Source organism: Ornithorhynchus anatinus, chromosome 1, assembly GCF_004115215.2.
Source record: "Ornithorhynchus anatinus isolate Pmale09 chromosome 1, mOrnAna1.pri.v4, whole genome shotgun sequence".
Taxonomy (NCBI): domain Eukaryota; kingdom Metazoa; phylum Chordata; class Mammalia; order Monotremata; family Ornithorhynchidae; genus Ornithorhynchus; species Ornithorhynchus anatinus.
The window spans coordinates 1687937-1712709 of NC_041728.1; the positions used below are offsets into that span (position 1 = coordinate 1687937).

The 24773-nt window shown below is 57.6% G+C and overlaps 2 protein-coding genes across 2 annotated transcripts in view; one reads left to right on the top strand and one right to left on the bottom strand.

Annotated features, from left to right (window-relative positions):
• Positions 1–10815, bottom strand: part of CENPK (centromere protein K) — a 32383-nt gene extending 21568 nt beyond the window's left edge. Inside the window, exons 1-4 of the mRNA XM_029071511.1 lie at positions 10688–10815; positions 7842–7868; positions 5542–5679; positions 3088–3144 (exon numbers count right to left, since the gene is read on the bottom strand). Of these exons, the coding sequence (XP_028927344.1) occupies positions 3088–3144; positions 5542–5679; positions 7842–7868; positions 10688–10690 (225 nt within the window). The 5' untranslated portion in view covers positions 10691–10815. The remainder of the gene's footprint in view (positions 1–3087; positions 3145–5541; positions 5680–7841; positions 7869–10687) is intronic.
• Positions 10816–11357: 542 nt separating this feature from the next.
• On the top strand, positions 11358–24396 carry PPWD1 (peptidylprolyl isomerase domain and WD repeat containing 1). Its single transcript, XM_029072024.1, is given in 19 exon segments — positions 11358–11562; positions 14671–14685; positions 14688–14711; positions 14714–14771; positions 15071–15117; positions 15120–15170; positions 15272–15295; positions 15298–15391; positions 15872–15975; positions 15978–16126; positions 16129–16242; positions 16244–16326; positions 19508–19662; positions 19665–19698; positions 20379–20568; positions 21658–21839; positions 22704–22785; positions 23254–23436; positions 24131–24396. Coding segments are annotated over 19 exon segments (1923 nt in total). The 5' UTR covers positions 11358–11372; the 3' UTR covers positions 24275–24396.
• The last annotated feature ends 377 nt before the right edge of the window (positions 24397–24773 follow it).

Genomic DNA, 24773 nt, shown 5'->3' on the forward strand with positions numbered 1-24773 from the left:
AAAATCTCCCTCCCCGCCCGCAAAGCCTGACCGAAAGCACATCTCCCCGGAGAGGCCTTCCCCGACTTGGGTATCGTTATCTCTTCTCCCCCTCCCTTCCGTGTCGCCTACGGAAATGGCAGATAAATAGAGGAATTTTCAGGAAAACACTTTGTTTCTGTCCTAGGAGAGCTTAATTCCAAACACCGGGGCGGGCGGACGGCCCAAGTCAGCATCGGCAGAGCTAAACACCAGTCCCGATCTTCGGCTCAGTTCGCAGGCTGGCATCGGCTCGGCTGGCATTCGGAATGTTGCATTCCAAGCGCTTAGGACGGTGCTCTGCACATAGTAAGCGCTCAATAAATACTACTGAATGAATGAATGAATCGGCTCGACTGACGGGGAGCCTCCAGGGTGCCCAGGCTGGGACGTTACCTCCCCGGAGCCCGGGCAGGCTTCCGGGCATCGGCCGTCCATCATTCGAAGCCACGGGCCTGTCAGAAAACGAGCTCAGGGCTGCAATTCCATCGCTAGGTTGCCCCGTTTAACAACCTCCAGCCCCCGAGGCTGAGTTCTGAACGGACGTACTAGTTTTTGGGTCTTTTATGTTGGGTCGAGAACGAGGTCGGTAAAGTTAGCACCGGAACCAAACGGGGGGGGAGTCCGCTGACTTCCTTTCGATCTGCGTCCGCCTCCTGACGGCCTTTTCTGACTCAAGCCACCCATCTGTTTGCCGCTTAGGACGTCGGCATATGTCATCTTAGGTAAAAAAAATGAATCTCCAGCAACATCAAAACAGAGCGGATCATCACCGGCGAAAAAACTGACCCCCCCGAAGAACATACGCAGCTACGTCGGCGGTTTCGGTTTTTAAAACGTTCTACCAGGAGGGGATAAAGGAGAGACGAGGAGGAAATGAGGAGGGCTGGAAAATAAACATCCTTACGGTAAAGAGGCAGCTGCTAAAACAAGCGGTAACGGTCGAACCTCCTCTCCCCCTCACCAGGGAGGACTGGAGACCTCTTGGGCTTTGAGATAATAAGGCAGAAATATGTTTTCCTTTGTTTGCAATGAGATACAATTACAACAGGCCTTGTGCGGACTTCTATTCTAGGCAGCTGGCGGTTATGTGGATTTTCTGACGGGTTCCCGGCAGATTTTTCAGTTCTTGGCAGCGAGGCTGACTCCCCTCCGAGCCGGCCCCCGCGGGTGACCCTCCCGGCCTGCTACCCGGCTTCTACCCCAGCCCCGGCACCCTGCTCCCACGGAAGCCCCTCATCAGATCATCCGCAGCGATGGCATCTACTGAGCGCTTACGGACAATAATAAGAATAACGTTGGTATTTGCTAAGCGCTTACTATGTGCCGAGCACTGTTCGAAGCGCTGGGGTAGACACAGGAGCATCAGGTTGTCCCACGTGGGGCTCACAGTCTTCATCCCCATTTTACAGATGAGGTAACTGAGGCACCGAGCAGCGAAGCGACTTGCCCAAAGTCACCCAGCTGACAAGTGGCCGAGCCGGGATTCGAACCCATGACCTCTGACTCCAAAGCCCGGGCTCTTTCCACCGAGCCACGCGGCTTCACGACTTTACTAAGCGCTTGGGAGAGCGTGATACGACAGAGCCGACAGACACGCTCCCTGCCCACAGCGAGCTTACGGTCTAGATGCCGCTGACTGACCGTCATCTCTCTGGAACGGATCACCCGCGCTACTTCTGCCCATTAGCACGGATAATCTAAATAATAATAATAATGATAATGATATTATTAACTGCTTACAATGTGCCAGGCATTGTTCTAAGCGCTGGGTAGGTACAAGACAATTGGGCTGGACACAGTCCCTGTTGCCGCCCAGGGCTCACGGTCTTCGTCTCCGTTTCACAGAGGAGAGAACTGAGGCCCAGAGAAGCGAAGTGACTTGCCCAAGGTCACACAGCAGGCAGCGGCAGAGTCCGGATTCGAACCCATAACCTTCTGACTCCCAGGCCCGGGCTCTAGAGAAGCAGCGTGGCTCAATGGAAAGAGCGCGGGCTTGGGAGTCAGAGGGTGTGGGTTCTAATCCCGGCTCTGCCACTTGTCAGCGGTGTGACTTCGGGCGAGTCACTTCACTTCTCCGGGCCTCAGTGACCTCATCTGGAAAATGGGGATGAAGACAGTGAGCCCCACGTGGGGCACCCTGATTTACATTGTATTTACCCTAGTGCTTAGAACCGTGCTTGGCACAAAGTAAGCGCTTAAGAAACACCATTATTATTATTATTATCATTAAAGCATTCAGCATCGGCATCAGGGGCATTTACTGAGTGCTTCCTGAGGGAGAAGCACAGTACTAAGCATTAGGGAAAGTTCCGCAGAAGTAAGGAGCACATTCCCTATCTGTTGCCGAATTGTACACTCGAAGTGCTTAGTACAGTGCTCTGCACATAGTAAACGCTCAGTAAATACTACTGAATGAATTGAATGAATTCCCTGCCCTCCGGGAGCTTACAGTGTTGGCTCCCATTTTAGGCTGCACGTGCCAAAACTCGGAGCTGTGAAATTCTTTAGGGAGGAGGGGGAAGCTGCGGGCAGAGCGTGGCTCAGTGGAAAGAGCCCGGGCTTGGGAGTCAGAGGTCATGGGTTTGAATCCTGGCTCTGCCACTCGTCAGCTGTGTGACTGTGGGCGAGTCACTTCACTTCTCGGTGCCTTAGTAACCTCATGTGTAAAATGAGGATTAAAACTGTGAGCCCCACGTGGGACAACCTGATCACCCTGTATCTCCCCAGCGCTTAGAACAGTGCTCTGCACGTAGTAAGCGCTTAACAAATACCAACATCATTATTATTATTGTTATTATTAATAAATAAAAACCAAGCAAGAAACTTCCAACGGGGAGTGACGCGTATTATGACCGAAAATATACCCCACGGGCATGATACAGGTGTGTGTACGTGCGTTTCTTTACATACCAGGCAGGGAATGTGTCTCTTCTACTGTTATACTGAACTCTCCCAAGCATTTAGCATAGTGTTGTGCACACAGTAGGTGCTTCAGAAATACGACCGACTCCCAGACACACGCACTGTTACCGGTAGAAGAAACGAATGGATTCCACCAACGCTTACCTGAGCATCTGAATCTGTAAGAGTTTCAGGTCCAAGAGAGCTCAACTTATTCTGACACTACATTTCGAAAATAAAAGAAGACCGGTTACATTCTGGGCAGTCCAAATTGTCCCCTCCCTTCTCCGTTCGCTCGGCCAGGTTAATACGCTTCCAAAAACAATACGGCCGAGGTCCCGGCGTTCAAGAACGATTCATTCTGAGCTCCGGCTCGCTGGGGCGGGCTGGGGTCACAGGCCGACGGCAGGAGGGAGAGAGGGTCGGGGGGCCGCCGCGGGCCGAGGGAGCGGTGAGGAAGAGGAGGCTTGAGGGTCGTCGCCGACCGAGGGAGCAGAAGGGAGGGAAAAGGAGCGGCCGGGGAGAGTGGGAGAAGCCGGATCCCTGGAGGACAGGAGCCAAGAAAGACTCCCGCTCGACGGAGCATCTGGGGACTGGGCACGTCGAAAGAGAAAACACCAAACGTGAGGAGACGCGTTGATTGTTATTCTTTTGTCACAGTGAACCAAAAATGAACATTAAACAAGTTAGAAGTGGGAGGCAGCGTGGCCTAGTGGAAGGAACATGGAACAGAGAGACAGAAGAGCCAAATTTTAAATCCATCTCTGTCCCTGGCCCGCTGGGTGACCTTGGGCAACACATTCAAACTCTCTAGGCCTCAGTTTCCTCATTTATACAACGTAATTTATTTACAGACGTGTCAGTCTCCCCCTCTAGACTGTAAGCTCACTGTGGGCAGGGACTCTGTCTATTGTTGTATTGTACTCGCCTAAGTGCTTAGGACAGTGCTCCGCACACCGTAAGCGCTCAATAAATTCAACTGAATGAATGAATGGGATGAGACTCCTATTTAATAATGATGGTATTGGCTAAGCGCTTACTGTTTTAAGCGCTGGGGTAGATACAAGGTGATCGGGTTGTCCCACATGGGGCTCACAGTCTTAATCCCCATTTTACAGATGAGGCAACTGAGGCCCAGAGAAGTGAAGTGACTTGCCCAGGGTCACCCGTCAGACAGGGGGCGGAGGCGGGATTAGAACCCACGACCTCTGACTCCCCAGCCCCGTCTCCTTCCATTAACCCATGCTGCTTCCTATTTGACGAATGGGATAATCCCGGCTCCACCACTTGTCTGCTGGGTGATCGTGGGCAAATCACTTCACTTCTCTGTGCCTCAGTTCCCTCATCTGTAAAATGGGGAAGGAGGCTGTGAGTCCCGTGTGGGACATGGACTGTGTCCAACCCGATTTGCTCGTATCCACCCCAGCGCTCAGTACGGCGCCTGGCACGCGGTAATCGCTTAACAAATGCCACAATATATTATTCTTACTCTCCCTACTTCTTAGACAGGGGACTTAGGAACTGTAGAATGGGCACTGAGTGCGGCGAATTGGCACCTAAGCGTTGAATAAATATCGTAATTATATTATAGAAAATTTGGGGAGCAGTTACTCGTGCACCCCAGGTCGGGCAACTCGCCGCGCTGTTTTCTACGCCTACCGCCGGATGTCCACTTCACCACACCCGCCCTTCCCGGCCCAAATCCGCTATTTCCGAGACCAGATTTCCCAAGCACGGAAAGGAGTCTGCTCGCCCCTGGAGAATTTCTCCTCTGACCTTTTCTCTACAAGAGACCTGCGTCCCCGTGTGTGACTAAGCAGAATGTGAGAGCTCACCTCCTCCGGGAGGCCTTCCCAGCCTGAGCCCCCCCTTTCCCTCTGCTCCTCCCCCTTCCCTTCAGCACTGTGCTCGTTAGTATATATTATTTATTACCCTATTTATTTTGTTACTGAGGTGTACATCTCCTTGATTCTATTTCTCTTGATGTTGTCTTGTTTCGTTCTGCTTTGCTCTGCCGTCTGTCCCCCCCCCCCCCTTAATAATAATGTTGGTATCTGTTTAGCGCTTACTATGTGCAGAGCACCGCTCTAAGCGCTGGGGTAGACACAGGGGAATCAGGTCGTCCCACGTGGGGCTCACAGTCTTAATCCCCATTTTACAGATGAGGTAACTGAGGCACAGAGAAGTGAAGTGACTCTCCCACGGTCACAGTTTAGACCGTGAGCCCGTCACTGGGCGGGGATGGTCTCTCTCTGGTGCCCAATCGTCCGTTCCAAGCGCTCAGTCCAACGCTCCGCACAAAGTAAGCAGCGCGGCTCAGTGGAAAGAGCCTGGGCTTCGGAGTCAGAGGTCATGGGTTCGACTCCCGGCTCTGCCGCTCGTCAGCCGTGTGACTGTGGGCGAGTCACTTCACTTCTCTGGGCCTCAGTGACCTCATCTGTCAAATGGGGATTAACTGTGAGCCTCACGTGGGACGACCCGATGACCCTGGATCTCCCCCAGCGCTTAGAACAGTGCTCTGCACATAGTAAGCGCTTAACAAACACCAACATTATATTAGTAGTAAGCGCTCAATAAATATTACTGAATGAATGAAAGGAATGTGGTTCTGGTACTTACTTCTTCCATCTGTTTCCAGAGCTCCTCGCATTCGTTTATCAGCGCCTCTTTAGCCTCCGCGGCGTAGCTGGCATCTGTGGTGATGTCTGGAGCCAGATCCTGCTGGTACACCGACATGTGTTTCGCTAGCCTCTCGGCCTGAAGGCGAAAAAAAGAAGTCGGCAATGGCCTCAAAGCAAATACCAGCGGCCGAGGACGCGAGCTGCGGTCCGCCCGGCCCCCGGCCGCCGGGCCTACAGTTGAAGCCACACGGAGAGCGACGAGGGAGGCGGGGGATTAACAGTAGCCCCGAGGCTGGGTCGGTCCTCGGGCTCCCGCCCATCCCGGACCGGCCGGGGCAAGTCCGACGACGCACGCTCGGGAAACTGAGGCAGAAACCGCAGCTCGCTCACCGGACCCAGAGGAAACACCCCTGTCGGCATTTCCCCCATCACGGAGGAGTTGTCTTTGGTGGGAAAATTAAAAATGAAAAATTCACGCCTACATCCTCCAGGTGCGGCTAGTGGTTTTTATGATCTCTTAATAATAATAATAATGTTGGTATTTGTTAGGCGCCTATTATGTGCAGAGCACTGTTCTAAGCGCTGGGGGAGATACAAGGTCATCTGGTGGTCCCACGTGAGGCTCACGGTCTTCATCCCCATTTTCCAGATGAGGGAACTGGGGCCCAGAGAAGTGAAGTCACTCGCCCACAGTCACACAGCTGACAAGTGGCAGAGCCGGCATTCGAACCCATGACCTCTGGCTCCCAAGCCCGGGCTCTTTCCACTGAGCCACGCTCTTTTTAAGGAACTCTGCACGTAGTAAGTATCCGGACCAGTTGTCTGTTCGATGTAGTGCTCAGACCAGTGCACTGCAATCAATCGATTAGACCGTGAGCCCGTCACTGGGCAGGGATTGTCTCTATCTGCTGCCGAATTGTATACTCCAAGCGCTTAGCACAGCGCTCTGCACATAGTAAGCGTTCAATAAATACCATTGAATGAATGAATCAATCAAAAAAACTGTATTTATTGAGCACTTGCTGCCTACAGAACACCGCACCCAGTCGGCAACCAGGAAAACGTTAATAAATGCTATTGATCACGACGACGATAACCACAGCAAAAATTATAATGATAATAATTGCGGTGTCTGCTAAGCTCTTACTCTGGTAATTCATTCAAGCTTATTTACTGAGCGCTTAGCGGGTTATATGGTACTAAGCGCTCGGAGAAAACAATATAACGAGCAGACGTAGTCCCCGTCCACAAGTTTACAGCCTGGGGGCCGGCTGGATGACGGCGGGCGGTGTTGAGGCCCGGCAGTGTGCTCAGCTTGATGTAGGTATAAAGTCATCTGGTTGGACACGGGGGACTCACAGTCTAAGAGGGAGGGAGAACAGGTGCTCGTCCCCATTTTACAGAGAAGGAAACTGAGGCGGAGGGAGGTGAAACGACTGCCCGAGGTCCCACGCAGAACCCAGGTCCGATGACCAACTGGAGGTCGAATGAAAGTGAATTCGTTCTGCTCCACTCTTCCCCGGCGATCTACCCGGGCAGGGAAACAATGGAGCAATTCCCAATTCTACCTTCTCTACGAGCAGGAATTCAGAGTCACCCAAGCTGTGTCTCCCAATAACAAATTCATTATTTCGTTCAATAGTACTTATTGAGCGCATACTATGTGCAGAGCACTGGACTGAGCGCTTGGAATGGACAAATGGGTAACGGATAGAGACAGTCCCTGCCCTTTGACGGGCTCACGGTCTAATCGGGGGAGACGGACGGACGAGAACAACAGCAGTAAATAGAATCAAGGGGATGGACACCTCATTAACAAAATAAATAGGATAATAAAAATCTAGACAAATGAGCGGACAAATGAAGCGGAGAGTTGATCATTTATCCGGCTCACTCAGTTCACATAAACAAATCATCCAAGCCCCCCTCCAAAAGTTACTCTATTGTTTGGGCTGCTGATAGAGATCATCTCCGGTGATAATAACAATGGCGGTATTTGTTAAGCGCTTACTACGCGCCGAGCACTGTTCTAAGCGCTGGGGGAGATACAGGGTCATCAGGTCGTCCCACGTGAGGCTCCCGGTCTTCATCCCCACTTTGCAGATGAGGGAACTGAGGCACAGAGAAGTGAAGTGACTTGTCCACAGCCACGCTGCTCAGTTCCTGAACTACTGAGGAATAGCCGCTCCTTGGCTTTTACCCAAGGCCATGACCCGTTAAAGGTCTCTCGGGTTTACCAGAATTCGTTTCATTGACTTGGGAACCAAAACCAAAGGGAAAATTGAATATTGGACTTACCCCCTTTAATAGCTCTTCTTGTTGCTCCTGAAACAGAAGTACGAAAGCGACGGTGGGTCCAAAGGCCTTTCAAACAAACTCGAAAATAACACGATGCCCTGCTTCAAAGCATAATCTTAACGCCCTTAAGCAACTCATCCGCAACGTAGTTTCTCTCCCAAACCTGAACAGTCCATCCCCGTTAAAATAGCAATTTTACTGCTATTGTTCTCGTCCGTCCGTCTCCGCCGATCAGACCGGAAGCCCGTCAGAGGGCAGGGACTGTATCTGTTACCGATCTGCCCATCCCAAGCGCTTAGTCCAGTGCCCTGCACATAGTAAGCGCTCAATAAATACTATTGAACGAATGAATGAATCCCTCGTGGGAAATATCGGAAGGGCCGAGGGGACTGCTGGACAGATCCGTGGACAATAATAACGATGATGTTGGCATTTGTTAAGCGCTTACTATGTGCCAAGCGCTGTTCGAAGCGCTGGGGGAGATACAGAGTAATCAAGTTGTCCCCCGTGGGGCTCACGCTTTTCCTCCCCGTTTTCCAGACGAAAGCCCAGAGAAGTGAATAATAATGATAATGTTGGTATTTTGTTAAAAATAATGTTGGTATTTCGTTAAGCGCTTCCTATGTGCCAAGCACTGTTCTAAGCACCAGGGGAGATACAAAGTAATCATCTGGTAATCAGAGAAGCAGCGTGGCTCAGTGGAAAGAGCGCGGGCTTTGGAGTCAGAGGTCATGGGTTCAAATCCCGGCTCGGCCATTTGTCAGCTGTGTGACTTTGGGCAAGTCACTTAACTCTCGGTGCCTCAGTTACCTCATCTGTAAAATGGGGATTAAGACTGTGAGCCCCACGTGGGACAACCTGATTCCCTGTGTCTACCCCAGCGCTTAGAACAGTGCTCGGCACATAGTAAGCGCTTAACAAATACCAACATTACCTGGTCCCCCATGGGGCTCACGCTTTTCACCCCCGTTTTCCAGATGAGGGAACTGAGGCCCAGAGAAGCGAACAATAATAATAATGTTGGTATTTCGTTAAGCGCTTGCTACGTGCCAAGCACTGTTCTAAGCGCCGGGGTAGATACAGGGTAATCAGGTCGTCCCACGTGAGGCTCACAGTTAATCCCCGTTTTCCAGAGGAGGTCACTGAGGGCCAGAGAGGTGAAGTGACTTGCCCATAGTCACGCGGCTGCCAAGCGGCAGAGTGGGATTCGAACCCATGACCTCTTGCCACTGAGCCGCGCCGCTCCACGACAGGTGGCCTGGAGGGGAAGGAGTCAGGGACCGGGAGGACAGAGTTAGAGCTGTTTGGATCCTCCTTGCTGCATCACTGGGAAGAGGGGTCAGGGTCGGAGAGGAGTCGAGGATGTTGGATGGTTGGGGGGGTCGGTCACGGATAGAGAGGGGAGAATCGGGGGGGTGTTGGATTGATTTATTTATTCATTTATTCACTCAGTTGAATTTACCGAGCGCTTACTCTGTGCAGAGCACAGCATTAAGCACAAGGGAGAGAGTACAATACAACAAGAGAGTCCCCGCCCACAACGGATTTACAATCTAGAGCGGGGAGACAGACAGTGTGGCTCAGTGGAAAGACCCCGGCCTTGGGAGTCAGAGGTCACGGGTTCGAATGCCGGCTCCGCCACCCGTCAGCCGTGTGACCGTGGGCAAGTCACTTCTCTGGGCCTCAGTTCCCTCATCGGGAAAATGGGGATGAAGACTGGGAGCCTCACGTGAGACAACCTGATTCCCCTGCATCTCCCCCAGTGCTTAGAACAGTGCTCTGCACAGAGTAAGCGCTTCACAAATACCAACATTATTATTATTATTAAACAGTGACATTCCCTGCTCAAAACGAGCTCACAGTAGGGGGGTGGGGGAAGATAAACATCAACAAATGAATGACTTGTTCATTCCAAGCGCTTAGTCCAGTGCCCTGCACATAGTAAGCGCTCAATAACTACTACTGAATGAATGAACGAACGAATAAATCAAATTACTTGTACACAAGTGCTTCGGGTGGCGGGGGAGGAAAGTGAAAGGCGGGAGGTAGGGTGAGGCAGAAGGGAGGGGAAGGTGAGGAAGAGTGGGGCTCGGTCAGGGAAGGCCTCCTGGAGGAGGTGGGCCTTCAGGAAGGCTTTGAAGCAGGGAAGAGTGGTCGCCTGTGGGATTTGAGGAGGGACGATGCTCCAGGCCAGAGGCAGGATGTGAGCGAGACGAAAAGAGAAGCAGCGCGGCTCAGTGGCAAGAAGCCCCGGCTTGGGAGCCAGAGGTTGTGGGTTCTAATCCCGCCTCCGCCACCTGTCAGCTGTGTGACCCGTGCCGTGCAAGCCACTTCCCTTCTCTGGGCCTCAGTGACCTCATCTGGGAAATGGGGATGAATCAGAACGACGTTGGTATTTGTTGAGCGCTTCCTGTGTGCCGAGCACCGTTCTAAGCGCTGGGGGAGATGCAGGGTCATCAGGTGGCCCCACGGGAGGCTCACTGGTCATCCCCATTTTGCAGATGAGGTCACTGAGGCCCAGAGAAGTTAAAAGGACTTGCCCACCCTCACCCAGCTGACAAGTTGGCAGGGGCGGGATTCGAACCCATGACCTCTGACTCCCAAGCCCGGGCTCCTGGCACTGTGCCACGCTGCTTAACCGAGAGCCTCACGTGGGACCACCTGATGACCCTGGATCCCCCCCCAGCGCTTAGAACAGTGCTCTGCCCATAGTAAGCGCTTAACAGATGCCATCCTTATTATTATTATAACAAATGCCATCGTGATTATTATTATTAAGAAGGCCTTGGGGGTGGGAGAGCATGAGTCGTGGCCTCCCCTCAGGGGTCCCTTCTGCAGGCACCCACCATGGCGCCGCCGGACCCTGATGAGGAGGAGGAGGAAGAGGAGGAAGAGGAGGAGGAGGAGGGCAGGGAACAGGACCAGACGGAGCCGAGCCGGAGCCGAAGACGAGCCGAGGCCGAAGCGGAGCCGAAGAGGAGCCGAAGCCGAGCCGAGCCGGAGCCGAAGCCGAGCCGAGTCGGAGCCGAAGCCGAGCCGAGACCGAAGAGGAGCCGAAGAGGAGCCGAAGAGGAGCCGAAGCCGAGCCGAGCCGGAGCCGAAGACGAGCCGAGGCCGAAGAGGAGCCGAAGTCGAGCCGAAGTCGAGCCGAGTCGGAGCCGAAGACGAGCCGAGGCCGAAGCCGAGCCGAAGTCGAGCCGAGCCGGAGCCGGAGCCGAAACGGAGCCGAAGCCGAGTCAGAGCCTAGGCCGGAGCCGAGGTTTAGCCGAGACCGAAGCGGAGCCGAAGCCGAGGCCAGGCCGAATCGGAGCCGAACTGGAGCCGGAGCCGAGCCTCCTCCCGGCAGGAGCCCGGCCCGCCCGACGGCCAAAACCCGCGGCCCGCGCTCTCCGTTGATTGGCTGCCGGGCCCGGCCCCGGCGGCCAATCGCGAGGCCCGGTAAGGGAGAGGGGGGAGGGGAGTCCGTGACGCCATCGCTCTGCGCCGGGGGTAGAAATAGCGGGGTCGCGGGGCAGTGACGCAGGCGCGGTTATGGCGGCCGACGGCAGGAGGAGGAAGCGGTCGGAGCCGCCCGAGCCCCAGCGGGAGGAGGAGCAGCAGCAGCAGCAGCAGCAGCAGCAGCAGCAGCAGCGGGACAAGAAGGACGAGGAGGAAGAAGAAAATGGAGAGCGGTGGGTCGGGCCCCTGCCCGTGGAGGCCGCACCAGCCAAAAAGCGCAAAGGTAAAAACCTTCATTCATTCATTCATTCATTCATTCAATCGTATTTCTTGAGCGTTTACTATGTGCAGAGCACTGGACGAAGCGCTTAGAATGGACAAATCGGTAACAGATAGAGACGGTCCCTGCCCTCTGACGGGCTTACGGTCTCATCGGGGGAGACGGGCAGACGAGAACGATGGCGATAAATAGAGTCGAGGGCAAGAACATCTCATTAAAACAGTGGCAAATAAATAGAATAAGGGTGATGGACAGCGCATTAAATAAAATAAACAGGGTGATGAAGATATAGACGGTCGAGCGGACGAGTACAGGGCCGAGGGGAGGGGAAGGGAGGGGGGAGGAGCAGAGATAATAATAATAATAATAATAATGTGGGTATTTGTTGAGCGCTTACTATGTGCCAAGCACTGTTCTAAGCGCTGGGGAGATACAGGGTGATCAGGTTGTCCCCGTGAGGCTCACTGTCTTCATCCCCATTTTCCAGATGAGGGAACTGAGGCACAGAGAAGTGAATGACTCGCCCACAGTCACACAGCTGACAAGTGGCCGGGCTGGGGGTAGAGGGAGAGGAGGGAAAAGGGGAGCTCAGTCTGGGAAGGCCTCTTGGAGGAGTGAGCACACTCTAATAATAATAATAATAATAATGTTGGGTATTGTTTAAGCGCCTCCTATGTGCAGAGCACCGTTCTAAGCGCTGGGGGAGATACGGGGTCATCAGGTGGTCCCACGTGAGGCTCCCGGTCTTCATCCCCATTTTCCAGATGAGGGAACTGAGGCCCAGAGAAGTGACTCGCCCACAGTCACCCAGCTGACAAGCGGCAGAGCCGGGATTCGAACCCGTGACCTCTGACGCCCAAGCCGGGCTCTTTCCACTGAGCCGCGCTGCTTCTCGTAAGACTTGAAGGTGGAGAGAGCGGTTGTCCGGCATAAATAGAGGGGGAGGGATCCCAGGGCGGGGGGAGTAAACTTCTCCCACTCCCTTCCCCGTCGCCCTGACTGCTCCTTTATTCATTAGAGAAGCAGCGTGCTCAGTGGAAAGAGCACGGGCTTGGAGGCCTGGCTCACGAGTTCGAATCCCGGCTCTGCCACTTGTCGGCGGGTGACTGTGGGCGAGTCACTTAACTTCTCTGTGCCTCAGTTCCCTCATCTGTAAAATGGGGATGAAGACTGTGAGCCCCACGTGGGACGACCTGATTCCCCTATGTCTACCCCAGCGCTTAGAACGGTGCTCGGCACATAGTAAGCGCTTAACAAATACCAACGTTATATTATTATTCATCCCCCCCCGTCCCGACCCACGACACTCACGTCCGCACCCGTCATTTACTGAGTTCCCCTAATGTCCGTCCTCCCCTCTAGACTCTAAATTGTCCTTGTTTTTGTCCCCCTGTTAGACTGCGAGCCCAGCAGTGGGCAGGGACTGTCCCTCTCTGTTGCCCAATTGTCCATTCCAAGCGCTTAGTCCCGGTGCTCTGGCACATAGTAAGCGCTCAATAGGTACTATTGAATGAATGAAAGTGGGGTTCACTCGAGGCACGCTGGAAAGCCTTGTCAAAGGGGGCCTGCAGTCCTGAGAATGAGGGGAGAGAGGGCACAGATCATGGCTACGTTATTGTACTTTACCAAATTTTTTTTTCAGTGTTATTCGTTAGGTGCTTACTATGTACCAGGCACCGTTCTAAGCGCCGGGGTAGATAGGGGCACGTCCCGCAGTCTTAATTAATCCCCATTTTACAGGTGAGGTCACGGCGGCCCAGAGAGGTTGAGTGACTTGCCCGAGAGTCACACAGTGGACAGTCGGTGGAGTCTGAATTAGAACCCGGGTCCTCTGACCTCGGGTCCGGGCTCTTTCCACTAGACCGTGCTGCTTCTGGATTAAAAAGTAGTAATCATCCCAATTAAAAAGTAGCAATGATCCTAAATACCGTCGGTCCGTCGAGGGGAGGGGATTCCTGCAGGTTCCTCCTTCCTGGAGGGCGGGGATCGTGCCAGCCGATCCTTTATGCTCTCCCCGGGAGTAGCACGGCGTCGTGATGACCACGATGGTGTTTTTAAGCGCTTACTATTACTAGGCGCTGGGGTGGGTACAAGCAAATCAGGCTGGACACGGTCCCCGTCCCACGTGGGGCTCACGGTCCCAAGCCCCGTTTTCCATTTGAGGTAGCTGAGCCCGGAGAAGTGAAGTGACTTGCCCCCCAGGGTCACCCAGCGGACAGTGGCGGAGCCGGGATTCGAACCCATGCCTTCCGACTCCCAGGCCCTTGCTTTATCCACTTGGTCTAAGAGCACCAGTGTACCATCGATCCCATTCATTCAGTCGCATTTATTGAGCGCTTACTGTGTGCAGAGCACTGTAGTGAGCGCTTGGAATGGACAATCCGGCAACAGATGGAGACCGTCCCCGCCCAACGTGGGGCTCAAAGTCTAGACGGGGGCGACAGGCCGCGAAACAAGTCGTCAGGCGTCAATACCATCAGAGTAGATAAATAGAATCGTAGCTATATATTTCATTAAGAAAATAGAGTAATACATAATATACACGGATGCCCAGTGCTGGGAGGAGGGGAAGGGGGAAGAGCAGAGGGAGGGAGGGGAGGAGGAGCAGAGGGAAAGGAGGGCTCGGTGTGAGAAGGCCTCCCGGAGGAGGTGAGCGCTCGGTAGGGCTCGGAAGAGGGGAAGAGAGTGAGTTGGGCGGAGGTGAGGAGGGAGGCCGTTCCGGGACGGCGGGGGGACGTGGCCCGGCGGCGGCGGCGGGACGGGCGAGGAGGGGACGGCGAGGGGGCGGCGGCGGAGGAGCGGAGCGTGCGGGTGGGCGGGAGGAAGAGAGAAGGGAGGAGAGGTAGGAAGGGGCGGGGGATGGAGAGCTTGGAAGCCCGGCTCAGATGCCGCTGGCTGGGGGTTTCTCCCGCGGAGCCGGGGGGGGGGGGGGCGTCTCCGGGCACTCTCTTCCTCTGGGGTATCTGACTCCCGAGGGGCGCGTTGGGTGGTCTCCCCCTCAGAGCGGTTCCCGTCGGGGAAGACCAAGCCCTTCGCGAAGGCGGACGGGGAGGCCGCGGCCCCGGGCTCGCTCCCCGGGTGACGCTGTTCTTCTTCGACCTTTCCCGGCAGTCCTGGAGTTTGAACGGGCTATCTGGAAAACCTCCCCAGCGCCTCATGTACGAACGCAGCTACATGCACAGAGATGTCATCACGCACCTAGCGTGTACCAAGTGAGTCCCTTTCCTTCTCACTCCCCCGCCCTTTACCGGAGGGATGGCGGGCGGGTCGGTCGGTCCGGGAGAGAAGACTCCCGCCGTCGTCCCCACCGGGACCCGCGGCCCGCGTCTTCCCGTAGCCCCGACGTGTGGATCGAGTTCCACCCGGAGAGACGTGCTGCGGGAAGAATGCCCCCGGACTCTCCTGCCGGACTGTTGGCTCGGGCGGCCGCAAGGCGACTCCCGGCGCTCCCGGCTCCGCTCGTTCCCGGCCTTAGGCCGACGGGGCCCGGTTGGCGGTTTTTCTTCTTCAGGACGGATTTCATCATAACGGCCAGCCACGACGGGCACGTCAAGTTCTGGAGAAGGTGGAGGAGGGGATCGAGTTCGTCAAACATTTCCGCAGCCACCTAGGTGAGACCCGCTTCTCCCGGTCCCCCGCCCCCGCCCGCGGGGGTCCCCCTCCCGCCGCGAGACCCCGGCGGGACCCTCCCTCTCTCGTTTCGTCGTGACAGGAGTGGTGGAGAGCATCGCCGTCAGCTGGAAGGCGCGCTCTTCTGCTCCGTCGGGGACGACAGAGCGATGAAGGTGTTCGACGTGGTGAATTTCGACATGATCAACATGCTGAAGCTCGGGTGAGCCCAAAGGAGGGAGCTCGGGGGGCGTCCGTCGGGCCCGGACCCGCCCGGTGGACGGCGTCGGGGAATTCTCTCCGGGATTCGGGCGGGACGGGTCGGCGCCTCCTCCGCCCGGGGCTCGGTCCCGCGCCTCCGGCGTCGGGGGCAAACTGGGGAAAGGGAGGGGAGCGAGGCGGCTCTCGGGCGGGGGCGGGATGGCTTCCGAGCCTCCAGCCGGACGCACGGACGGTCGCCGGAAAGCGCGGGACGGGCAGCGGTGGCAAGGCAGAAGTCCGTGGATGCGCGCGGCCGGGTATGGTCGTCGTATAGCTCTGTTGTAATCTCTCGCGTACTTAGGAGAGCGCCTGCGGCAACGGTCAGCGCTCAATCCAAACCACTGATCGATCGGATCGGGGCCTGGCGCGGAGGGGGCGGTGACCTCTAGTCCGGCTCGATTGTCGAACCGTCACCTCCCTTCCTTTTCCTCCCGCGGCCCAGCTACGTCCCCGGGCAGTGCGAGTGGGTGTACTGCCCGGGAGACGCCATCTCCGCCGTGGCCGCCTCGGAGAAGAGCACGGGGACCGTCTTCATCTACGACGGGCGAGGGACAACCAGCCGCTCCACGTCTTCAACAAGCTGCACGCGGCGCCGCTTACCCAGATCCGGCTCAACCCCGTCTTCAAGGCGGTGGTGTCCTCCGACAAATCCGGGATGATCGAATACTGGACGGGGCCTCCCCACGAGTACGGGTTCCCCCCCGGAACGTGGCCTGGGAGTACAAGACGGACACGGACCTGTATGAATTTGCCAAGTGCCAGGCCTACCCCACCAGCATCTGCTTCTCGCCCGACGGGAAGAAGATCGCCACCGCTCGCTTCCGACAGGAAGGTCAGGATTTTCCGGTTCTTGACCGGGAAGCTCATGAGGGTCTTCGACGAGTCCTTAAGCGTGAAGTGCCCTTTCCCCGTGAAGTCGACCGGGGGCCCGGGGCGGGGAGGCCGCGAGGCGCCCGGCGGCCCGCGCCGTGGGAAACGCGCTCGTGCCCGTTGCGGCCCGGGCTTTTCCGTCCCGCGGGAGAAGGCGGCCCCCGCCGCGCCCTGCGAGGAGTCGGGGCCCACCGGCGTCGGCCGCTTGCCCCGATCCTTCCGCCGACAGCCTCGGTCGGCATCGTTAAGGGAGAGAGAAGCAGCGCGGCTCGGTGGAAGGAGCCCGGGCTTGGTAGCAGAGGCCATGGGTTCGAATCCTGCCTCCGCCACCTGTCAGCCGGGTGACTGTGGGCGAGTCACTTCGCTTCTCGGTGCCTCGGTTACCTCATCGGGAAAACGGGGATGAAGACCGTTAGCCTCACGTGGGACAACCCGATGACCCTGTATCTCCCCCAGCCCTTAGCACAGTGCTCTGCGCATAGTAGGCGCTTAACAGATACCGACATTATTATTAAGGAAGCAACCCCTCATCGCCTGATCCTCGTTTCCAACCAGCTACCCCGGGATATTTCCCCCCGTTTGCTCAGCCAGACTCGGGCTGGTAGCGATGGGATCGGTACAGCGCTTATTATTAATAATAATAATGATAATGATGGCATTTGTTAAGCGCCTACTCTGCGCAGGGCACCGTTCTAAGCGCCGGAGAGGATGCGAGGTGATGAGGTGGTCCCACGTGGCGCTCACAGTCTTCATCCCCATTTGACAGATGAGGGAAGTGAGGCACCGAGAAGTGAAGTGACTGGCCCCAAATCACCCAGCTGACGAGCGGGCCGAGGGGATTAGAACCCGTGACCTCTGGCTCCCAAGCCCGGGCTCTTTCCACCGAGCCGCCCTGCTTCTCATGAGCTTATGTGCTCAGAGTAGATACGCGGGTAGATACCGAAGATTCCCGTCGGACAGTCTCTGCCCCATGTGGGACTCGTCGTCCGAGAGGGGCGGGGAGCAGGGATTCATCCAGTCGTATTTATTGAGCGCTTACTGGGGGCCAGAGCACTGTACCGAGCGCTTGGAGTGTACAATCGGGCAACAGATAGAGACCGTCCCTGCCCGACATCGGGCTCAAAGTCTAGAACGGGGGAGACGGACAACAAGGCAAGGAGTCGGGCCGTCAATACCATCAAGATAGATAAATAGAATCGTAGATATATACGGTGGAAAGAGCTCGGGAGTCAGAAGTCATGGGTTCTAATCCCGCCTCCGCCACCTGTCTGCTGTGTGACGTTGGGCGAGTCACTTCACTTCTCTGGGCCTCAGTGACCTCACCTGTAAAGTGGGGATGAAACTGGGCCCCATGAGGGACAACTCGTTACCTTGTCTCTACCCAGCGCCCAGAACGGTGCTTGGCACCTAGTAGGCGCTTCGCAAGTACCACGATGATAAGAATGACAATTATGGTCAACGCTCCGTAAATACTAAGGAAGGGAATCGCCGTGTGACTCTGGGCAAGACACTTACCATCTCTGTGCCTCGGTAACCTCACCGGCAGAATAAGGATTAAGACTGTGAACCCCGTGGGGGCCGGGGACCGTGTCCGACCCCATTTGCTCGTATCCGCCCCGGCGCTCGGTCCAGCGCCTGGCTCGTAGGGTGAGCACTTAAATGCCGTGATGATCACTACGGACGCATCGACGAACGCGGTAGGCGCAGTCACCCATCAGCCTTGCCCTTCTTCCCGGAAAGTCGGCGCGGGGCGCGCATCCGTCCCGGATCCTTGGGACCCTCCCTGCTGCCACAGAGCCCCCGGGCCACCGCGTTTCTAGAAGCAACGGGCCCCGTCTGAGTTCCGGCCCCGTCAGGGGCCATTTCCCTGACGACCCACGGATGTAATTTTAGGAGGCCACCTCTTTAGGGAGGGTCCACTGACGCAGTAAACCGTACCGGGCGCCGGCTCCATTTAGAGAGGCAAGTTGAGGGAGGGAGCGGGGAGGAGGCCGGGGGGGCAGAGCCCGACGTCTCTTGAAGGAGGGGCCCTAGTGCTCTCCTGGAGGGTCCTCACGGCCCCTCTACGGGATCCTCTCGCTTCGCCTTCTCCTCGTTTAAAACGGGCTTTCCCATGACGATCGTGGCGTCTGGTAAGCGCCTGCTCTGTAATAACGGCCACGGCGTTGGTTAAGCCGCTTCCTCCGTGCTAAGCGCTGGGGCGGATACAGAGAAAGGGGGTTGGACCCGGTCCCTGTCCCACGTGGGGCTCACGGTCTCGATCTCCGTTTTACAGATGAGGGGACTGAGGCTCGGGGGGTGAAGTGGCCAGCCGAGATCATTCGGTCGGTCACTTCAGGTGTATTTATTGAGCGCTCACTGTGCGCAGAGCCCTGGACTAAGTGCTGGGAAAGCACAGTACGGCAACAGATAGAGATAATCCCGACCCAACAACGGGCTACGGTCTAGAAGGGGGAGACAGACAACAAAACAAGTAGACGGGCATCAGTATCTTCAAAATAGTTAAATCAAATTATAGATACATACACATCATTAAAAATAATAAATATGTATACACACAAGCCGCTGCGGGGTTCTCACAGCAGCCAAAAGTAAAAAATAAAATAATATTGGTATTTGTTAAGCGCTTACTACGTGCAGAGCACTGTCTGAGCGCTGGCGGAGCTACAGGGTCATCGGGCTGTCCCACGGGAGGCTCACAGTTAATCCCCATTTTGCAGAAGAGGTAACTGAGGCCCAGTGAAGTGACTTGCCCACAGTCACACAGCTGACAGGTGGCGGAGCCGGAATTCGAACCCATGACCTCTGGCTCCCGAGGGCCGGGCTCTTTCCACTGAGCCACGCTGCTTCTCTGTGGTGACATTAGAACCACGAGCTTCCGAGGCCCCGGCGCCCGCCTCCGTCCTCTAGGCACCGGGAACCGTACTGAGCGCTGGGGTGGACGGAAGGTAACGGGACTAGCGGTTCGCTCCCCGCTCCCATCGCTTTCCTAGCGCCGGTGGCTCACCCCACGTCCGTGGGCCGAGCGCGGGCTCCGTCGGTAGAAAGAAAACGTAAAGGACGGTAGTTAAGCCGCTCACTACGCTCCGTTCCACGCGCTGGGGTAGCTAGATGGTCATCGGGTTGTCGCACGTGGGGGCTGGCGGTCTCCGTCCCCGCTTTCCGGACGAGGGAACGTAAGGGCACCGGTCGGCTCGTGTCCCCCCAGTGTTCACCAGCTGCAGCAGATGCGTCAGCAGCTCCCGGACATGGAGTTCGGGCGGAGGATGGCCGTGGGAGCGCGAGCTGGAGAAGGTGGACCGCCGTGCGGCTTCATCAACGTCGTCTTCGACGAGACCGGACACTTCGTCCTCTACGGCACCATGCTGGCATCAAGGTGGTCAACGTGGAGACAAACCGGTGAGCGGGAGCCCGGGCCGCAGCGCTCCGGACGGCGAGCCGGCGGGGGGGGGGGGGCAGGGAACGGGTCCGGGTCGTCGTCGCCCTCTCCCGAGCGTGTAGCACCCGGTGAGCGCTCGGAACCGCTGACCGACTGGGGGGCGTTGGGGGCGTCGGCCCCCACGGACAGCAGGGGTCCGACTCGCGCGTGGACCGAGCCCAGAACCCGAACCCCGGCCAGACGCGGCGTGGGGTCCCTTCTGCCGCGGTCCGACGTAAAAATTCTCCCCTCGCGTGTTTCAAGACGTCGGTGAGGGGAGCTCCTCCGCCCTTTTTTCCTTTCTGTCGTTCTTTATCGTTTCTCCCCGGCTTCGGTCTGTCTCTCGCGTGCCGACTCAGATCGGGTAAACGGTCGAAGCGAGAGGCAGCCGGGCGTTTTCACCGCGGAGTTCGGCGCTCCGTCCCGCGAGACGGAGAATCCCAAGTCAGCGTGGCCCTCGGCCACGTCGCCCCTTTGTGCAAACGGCCGGATTCCCCCATAAGGGCCAGCGAGGGGCGGGGACGGTGACTGCCGAGTGCTTAGTACGGCGCCGTGCGCGTAGCGAGCGCTCGAGAGGGAGCATCGACGGCGGGCGTGGCGGAGCTCCTGGCTGTCCCGGGGGGGGGCCGGACCACGTCACCGCTCCCGCCTCGTCCCCCAGGTGCGTGCGGATCCTGGGCAAGCAGGAGAACGTCCGGGTCCTGCAGCTGGCTCTGTTCCAGGGGGTCGCCAAGAAGCACCGGGCGGCCGCCACCATCGAGATGAAAGCGTCGGAGAACCCCGTGCTGCAGAACGTCCAGGCCGACCCCACCGTCGTCTGCACCTCCTTCAAAAAGAACCGCTTCTACATGGTAGGTTGGCGGCGGCGGCGCTCGGAGCGCCTGGGAGGGGACGAGGCGGAGGCGGGATCGGTTTCCTCCCTGCCGGAGGCTTCCACCTCCTGCGTTCCTGTCTTTCCCTCCCGCCCGTCTCCCCCCTCACACGCTCGTCCCGGCATTGGAGTTTTCTCAACCCTCCGGCGTCTTCTGTTTGAGACGCGTTGCCCTTCCGGGCAGTCTCTCGCAGATGAGATGGTCAATCTCACCGTGATAACACCTTCCCAGCCTGAGCTTCCCCCTTTTCCCTCTGCTCCTCCCCCTCCGCCCTGTGCTCATTTGTAGATATTTTTATCCCCTTATTTATTTTGTTAACGAGGTGTCCGTCCCCTTCATTCTATTTATCGTGTTGTCGTCGTCTTGTCTTTGTCCGTCCGTCTCCCCGATCAGACCGGCAGCCCGTCGTCGGCGGGGACGGTCTCTAACTGTTGTCGGATTGTCGTCCCGAGCGCTCAGTCCGGTGCTCTGCACACAGTAAGCGCTCAATAAATACTACCGAATGAATGAATCGACACCTCCGACTTCTCCGCTCGGACTCTTCCGCTTGCCGCGGTGGGCCACGCTGGTCTTTCGGCTGGGGAGCCCGACCGCGGGGGGCATTGCAGGAGCAGGCGGCCTCGATTACGGATTCAGAGCCGGGCCCGAGGCCCTCCGCCTGCCATCCTTCCTGACGTCTCCCGCGCCACCGGCCCGCGCATTTCGCTCCTAACCTTCTCCCCGGGCCTCGAGCTCACCCGTCTCGCCGCCGACCCCTCGCCCGTGTCCCGCCTCTAGCCCGGAACGCCCTCCCTCCTCAAATCTGACGGACGACGACCGTCCCCACCCCACGTCCGTCTTATCGAAGGCCCGTCTCCTCCGAGAGGCCTTCTCTAAGCGCCCCCTTCTCTCTCCTCCCCTCCTTCCTGCATCATCCTGATCTTCTCCCTCCCGGGGGCGGAGAACGGCGCCCCGCCCTGCCCGGGCCGGGCCCTCTGCCAACCCCAACCAGCGACGCTAGACCCTGCGGATTTGCAAACCGAAAAAAGCCGGCGCCGGTTGTGTGACCCGACCCCCCCTCTCCTCCAGTTCACCAAACGAGAGCCGGAAGACACCAAGAGCGCCGATTCCGACCGCGACGTGTTCAACGAGAAGCCGTCCAAAGAGGAGGTCATGGCGGCCACGCAGGCCGAGGGGCCCAAGCGGGTCTCGGACAGCGCCATCGTCCACACCAGCATGGGAGACATCCACATCAAGCTCTTTCCAGTCGAGTACGTACGGGGCCACCGGTGGCCCATCCGACCTCTCCTTCCGGACCGGTTTTTTTCCTGCCGCTCCCTGCGGACGGACCGAGGACTGACCGCTTTTTAGACGGTCCTCTCCCCGCTCCCCCCGTATCAAACACCCTGCTAAGCACGGGGGCAGGTCCGAGCTGATTAGGTCGGACACGGTCCCTGCAGAAGCGAGCGGCTCCTAGGCGGAAGGGAGGACGGGTTTTTAATCCCCATTTTACGGGTAGGAAACCGAGGCACAGAGAAGTGACTCGCCCGTGGAGGAAGAATAGGGTAGAGGTGGAGCCGGATTGGAACCAGGTCCTCTTTCCACCAGACCACACTCCCTCCTCCTCTCCCTCTCTCCCCCTTTGGGACACTTGGCAAAAAAGTGAGATTGGCTGGACCGGAATTTCTCCGACTCATTCGGTAGTGTTTATTGAGCGCTTACTTTGTGCAGAGCACTGTACTGAGCGCTTGGAATGGGGCCCTCCACCGGATCGCCACCCGGGTAGCCGCCTCAGACGAAGGAGCGGCCTCTGCGGGCAAGGACCTCGCCCAGAGTGGCCGGCGGAGAGGTTCGGCGCGCGGCCCTTAGTGGGTTTTTGTGTTCCAAGGCCTCGACTCTTTAAATGGTCCCAAAATCAGGGCATCTGGGCTCGACGGCTCGAAGGAGTTTTCAACGGAACCAGGTCCCGTCCCCCAAGGGACGGGATCAGACCGTGAGCCCGTCAAACGGCAGGGACCGTCTCTGTCGCCGACTTGTTCATTCCAAGCGCTTAGTCCAGTGCTCTGCACATAGTAAGCGCTCGATAAATACGATTGAATGAAAAGGGCGCCCGATCCTCTCCTCGTGCATTACAGGTGCCCCAAGACGGTGGAAAACTTCTGCGTCCACAGCCGCAACGGCTATTACAACGGACACACGTTTCACCGCATCATCAAGGTAACGAACGCCCTCTGGGCTCCGGGGGTGGAAAGGAGACGTGGGGCCCGGGGGAGGGCCTCCCCCCACGGGGCGAGCTCTCCCGGGTGGGCAGCGAGCCCCGATGGGACACCGGGTGGCCCGGGAACCCGGAGGAGTTGCTCTCCGGTGGCCTCGGTTCGCGCCGTTCCCCCAGGTGGGTTCGTGAGTTCGCAGCGGAGGGGTCTTTGGGGACTCCTCAGATGGTAGAGAGGAAGACCCGGCCCCCCCCGGCCCGGAACGGCGGTGGACGCTCGCTAGTCTTCCGGGGTGGGGTCTCCTCGCCGTCCATCCTGGACCGAGGAGACGGGCGGCGCCGCCCCCCCCCCGCGACCTCCCGCCTGACCTTGCCGGGGAGCGCCCAAGGGAGACGTGGGCCTCTGGGGTAGAGGACGGTGGTTTGCTCTCGCGGCCGCCGCCGCCGCGCTCAGCCGCTCGCTTCCTTCCCAGGGCTTCATGATCCAGACCGGAGACCCCACCGGCACCGGCATGGGAGGCGAGAGCATCTGGGGAGGAGAGTTCGAGGACGAATTCCACTCGACGCTGCGGCACGACCGGCCCTACACGCTCAGCATGGCCAACGCCGGATCCAACACCAACGGGTCCCAGTTCTTCGTCACCGTCGTCCCCACGGTGAGTCGCGGCCAACTCGATCCCACCCGACCCCTCCCCGCCCCTGGTGCCGTCCCCCCCCGCCCCTCGGCCGACTGCGGCCCGTGGACCCCTGCTCCGTCTCGGGGAAGCTTCTCTTCATCCTTGACCTGTTCCCGACCCAATCCATCAGTGACTGTGGGCCAGTCACTTCACTTCGCTGGACCTCGGTGACCTCACCTGGAAGATGGGGGTGAAGACTGGGAGCCCCCCGGGGGACAACCTGATCTCCCCCCCCATCGTTTAGAACGGTGCTTTGCACGTAGTAAGCGCTTAACGAAGGCCATCCTTATTATTATTATTAATCCCGGCTCCGCCTCTTGCCTGCCGTGTCGCCTCGGGCAAGTCACCGAACTCCGTGCGAGTGGCGGGTTCGGAATCCACGTCCCCCGGCCGTGCTCCTTGTCTCGCCATCCCCGTTGGGTCTCCTCCGTCCCATGTCGCTCATTTTCAGCCTGCACTTTAGCGGCCAGGCGCCGGCTCCGGGCCCTGGATCCCCGTTTCGAACCAACCCTCCTTCACGCGGAGAATCGGTCTCCCCGTCGCGGACTTGCAACATTTCCCCCCTCGACGCCTTACGCGCGTAGAGGCGGGAAAGCGTTTGGGTGGGCCGGACCGCTCTCTCCGACGCCCTGACCTCTGTGTTCTCCGTCTTCGTTCTCTCCCCCTACCCCAGCCGTGGCTCGACAACAAGCACACCGTGTTTGGAAGAGTGACCAAGGGGATGGAAGTCGTCCAGAGAATCTCCAACGTCAAAGTCAACCCCAAGACGGACAAGCCCTACGAGGACATCAGCATCATTAACATCACGGTCAAGTGAAAAGCGCCGTCACGGCCGCCGGCTTCAGGAGCAGCGGTGGACGCTGCTTTCGGACACAACCCCGTTTACGGGTCAAGAAACTTTTTAATCGGTCTTTTACTAAAAGCTTCCTTGAAAGCTGAGCCGGCCACGCCTAGGGGGACTGGGGGAGGGTTTTCTCGCCGTGGCACGTAAGGGAGAGGAGGGGAGGGCCTGGTCGTGGTGTCCAGACTAGGGGAGAGCAGCAGTGTGTCAGAAAGACCCGGGTTCTAATCCTGGCTCCGCCCCGGGGCTGCTGCGTGACCTCGGGCAGGTCACCTCGGTGGGGATTACGGCGGGGAGCCCCATGTGGGACAGGGACCGTGGCCAAGCTGGCTGGCTTCTATCCAACCCAGAGCCTTGGACGGTCTCTAGAACGTAGCAGGCATTTTGTACGTTAAGTAAGCACTTAACAAAGATCGTGAAATGCGAAAAAAAAAAAAAACCCAAAATGTGAGTGACCGCTCTGTAAGTTCAGTCA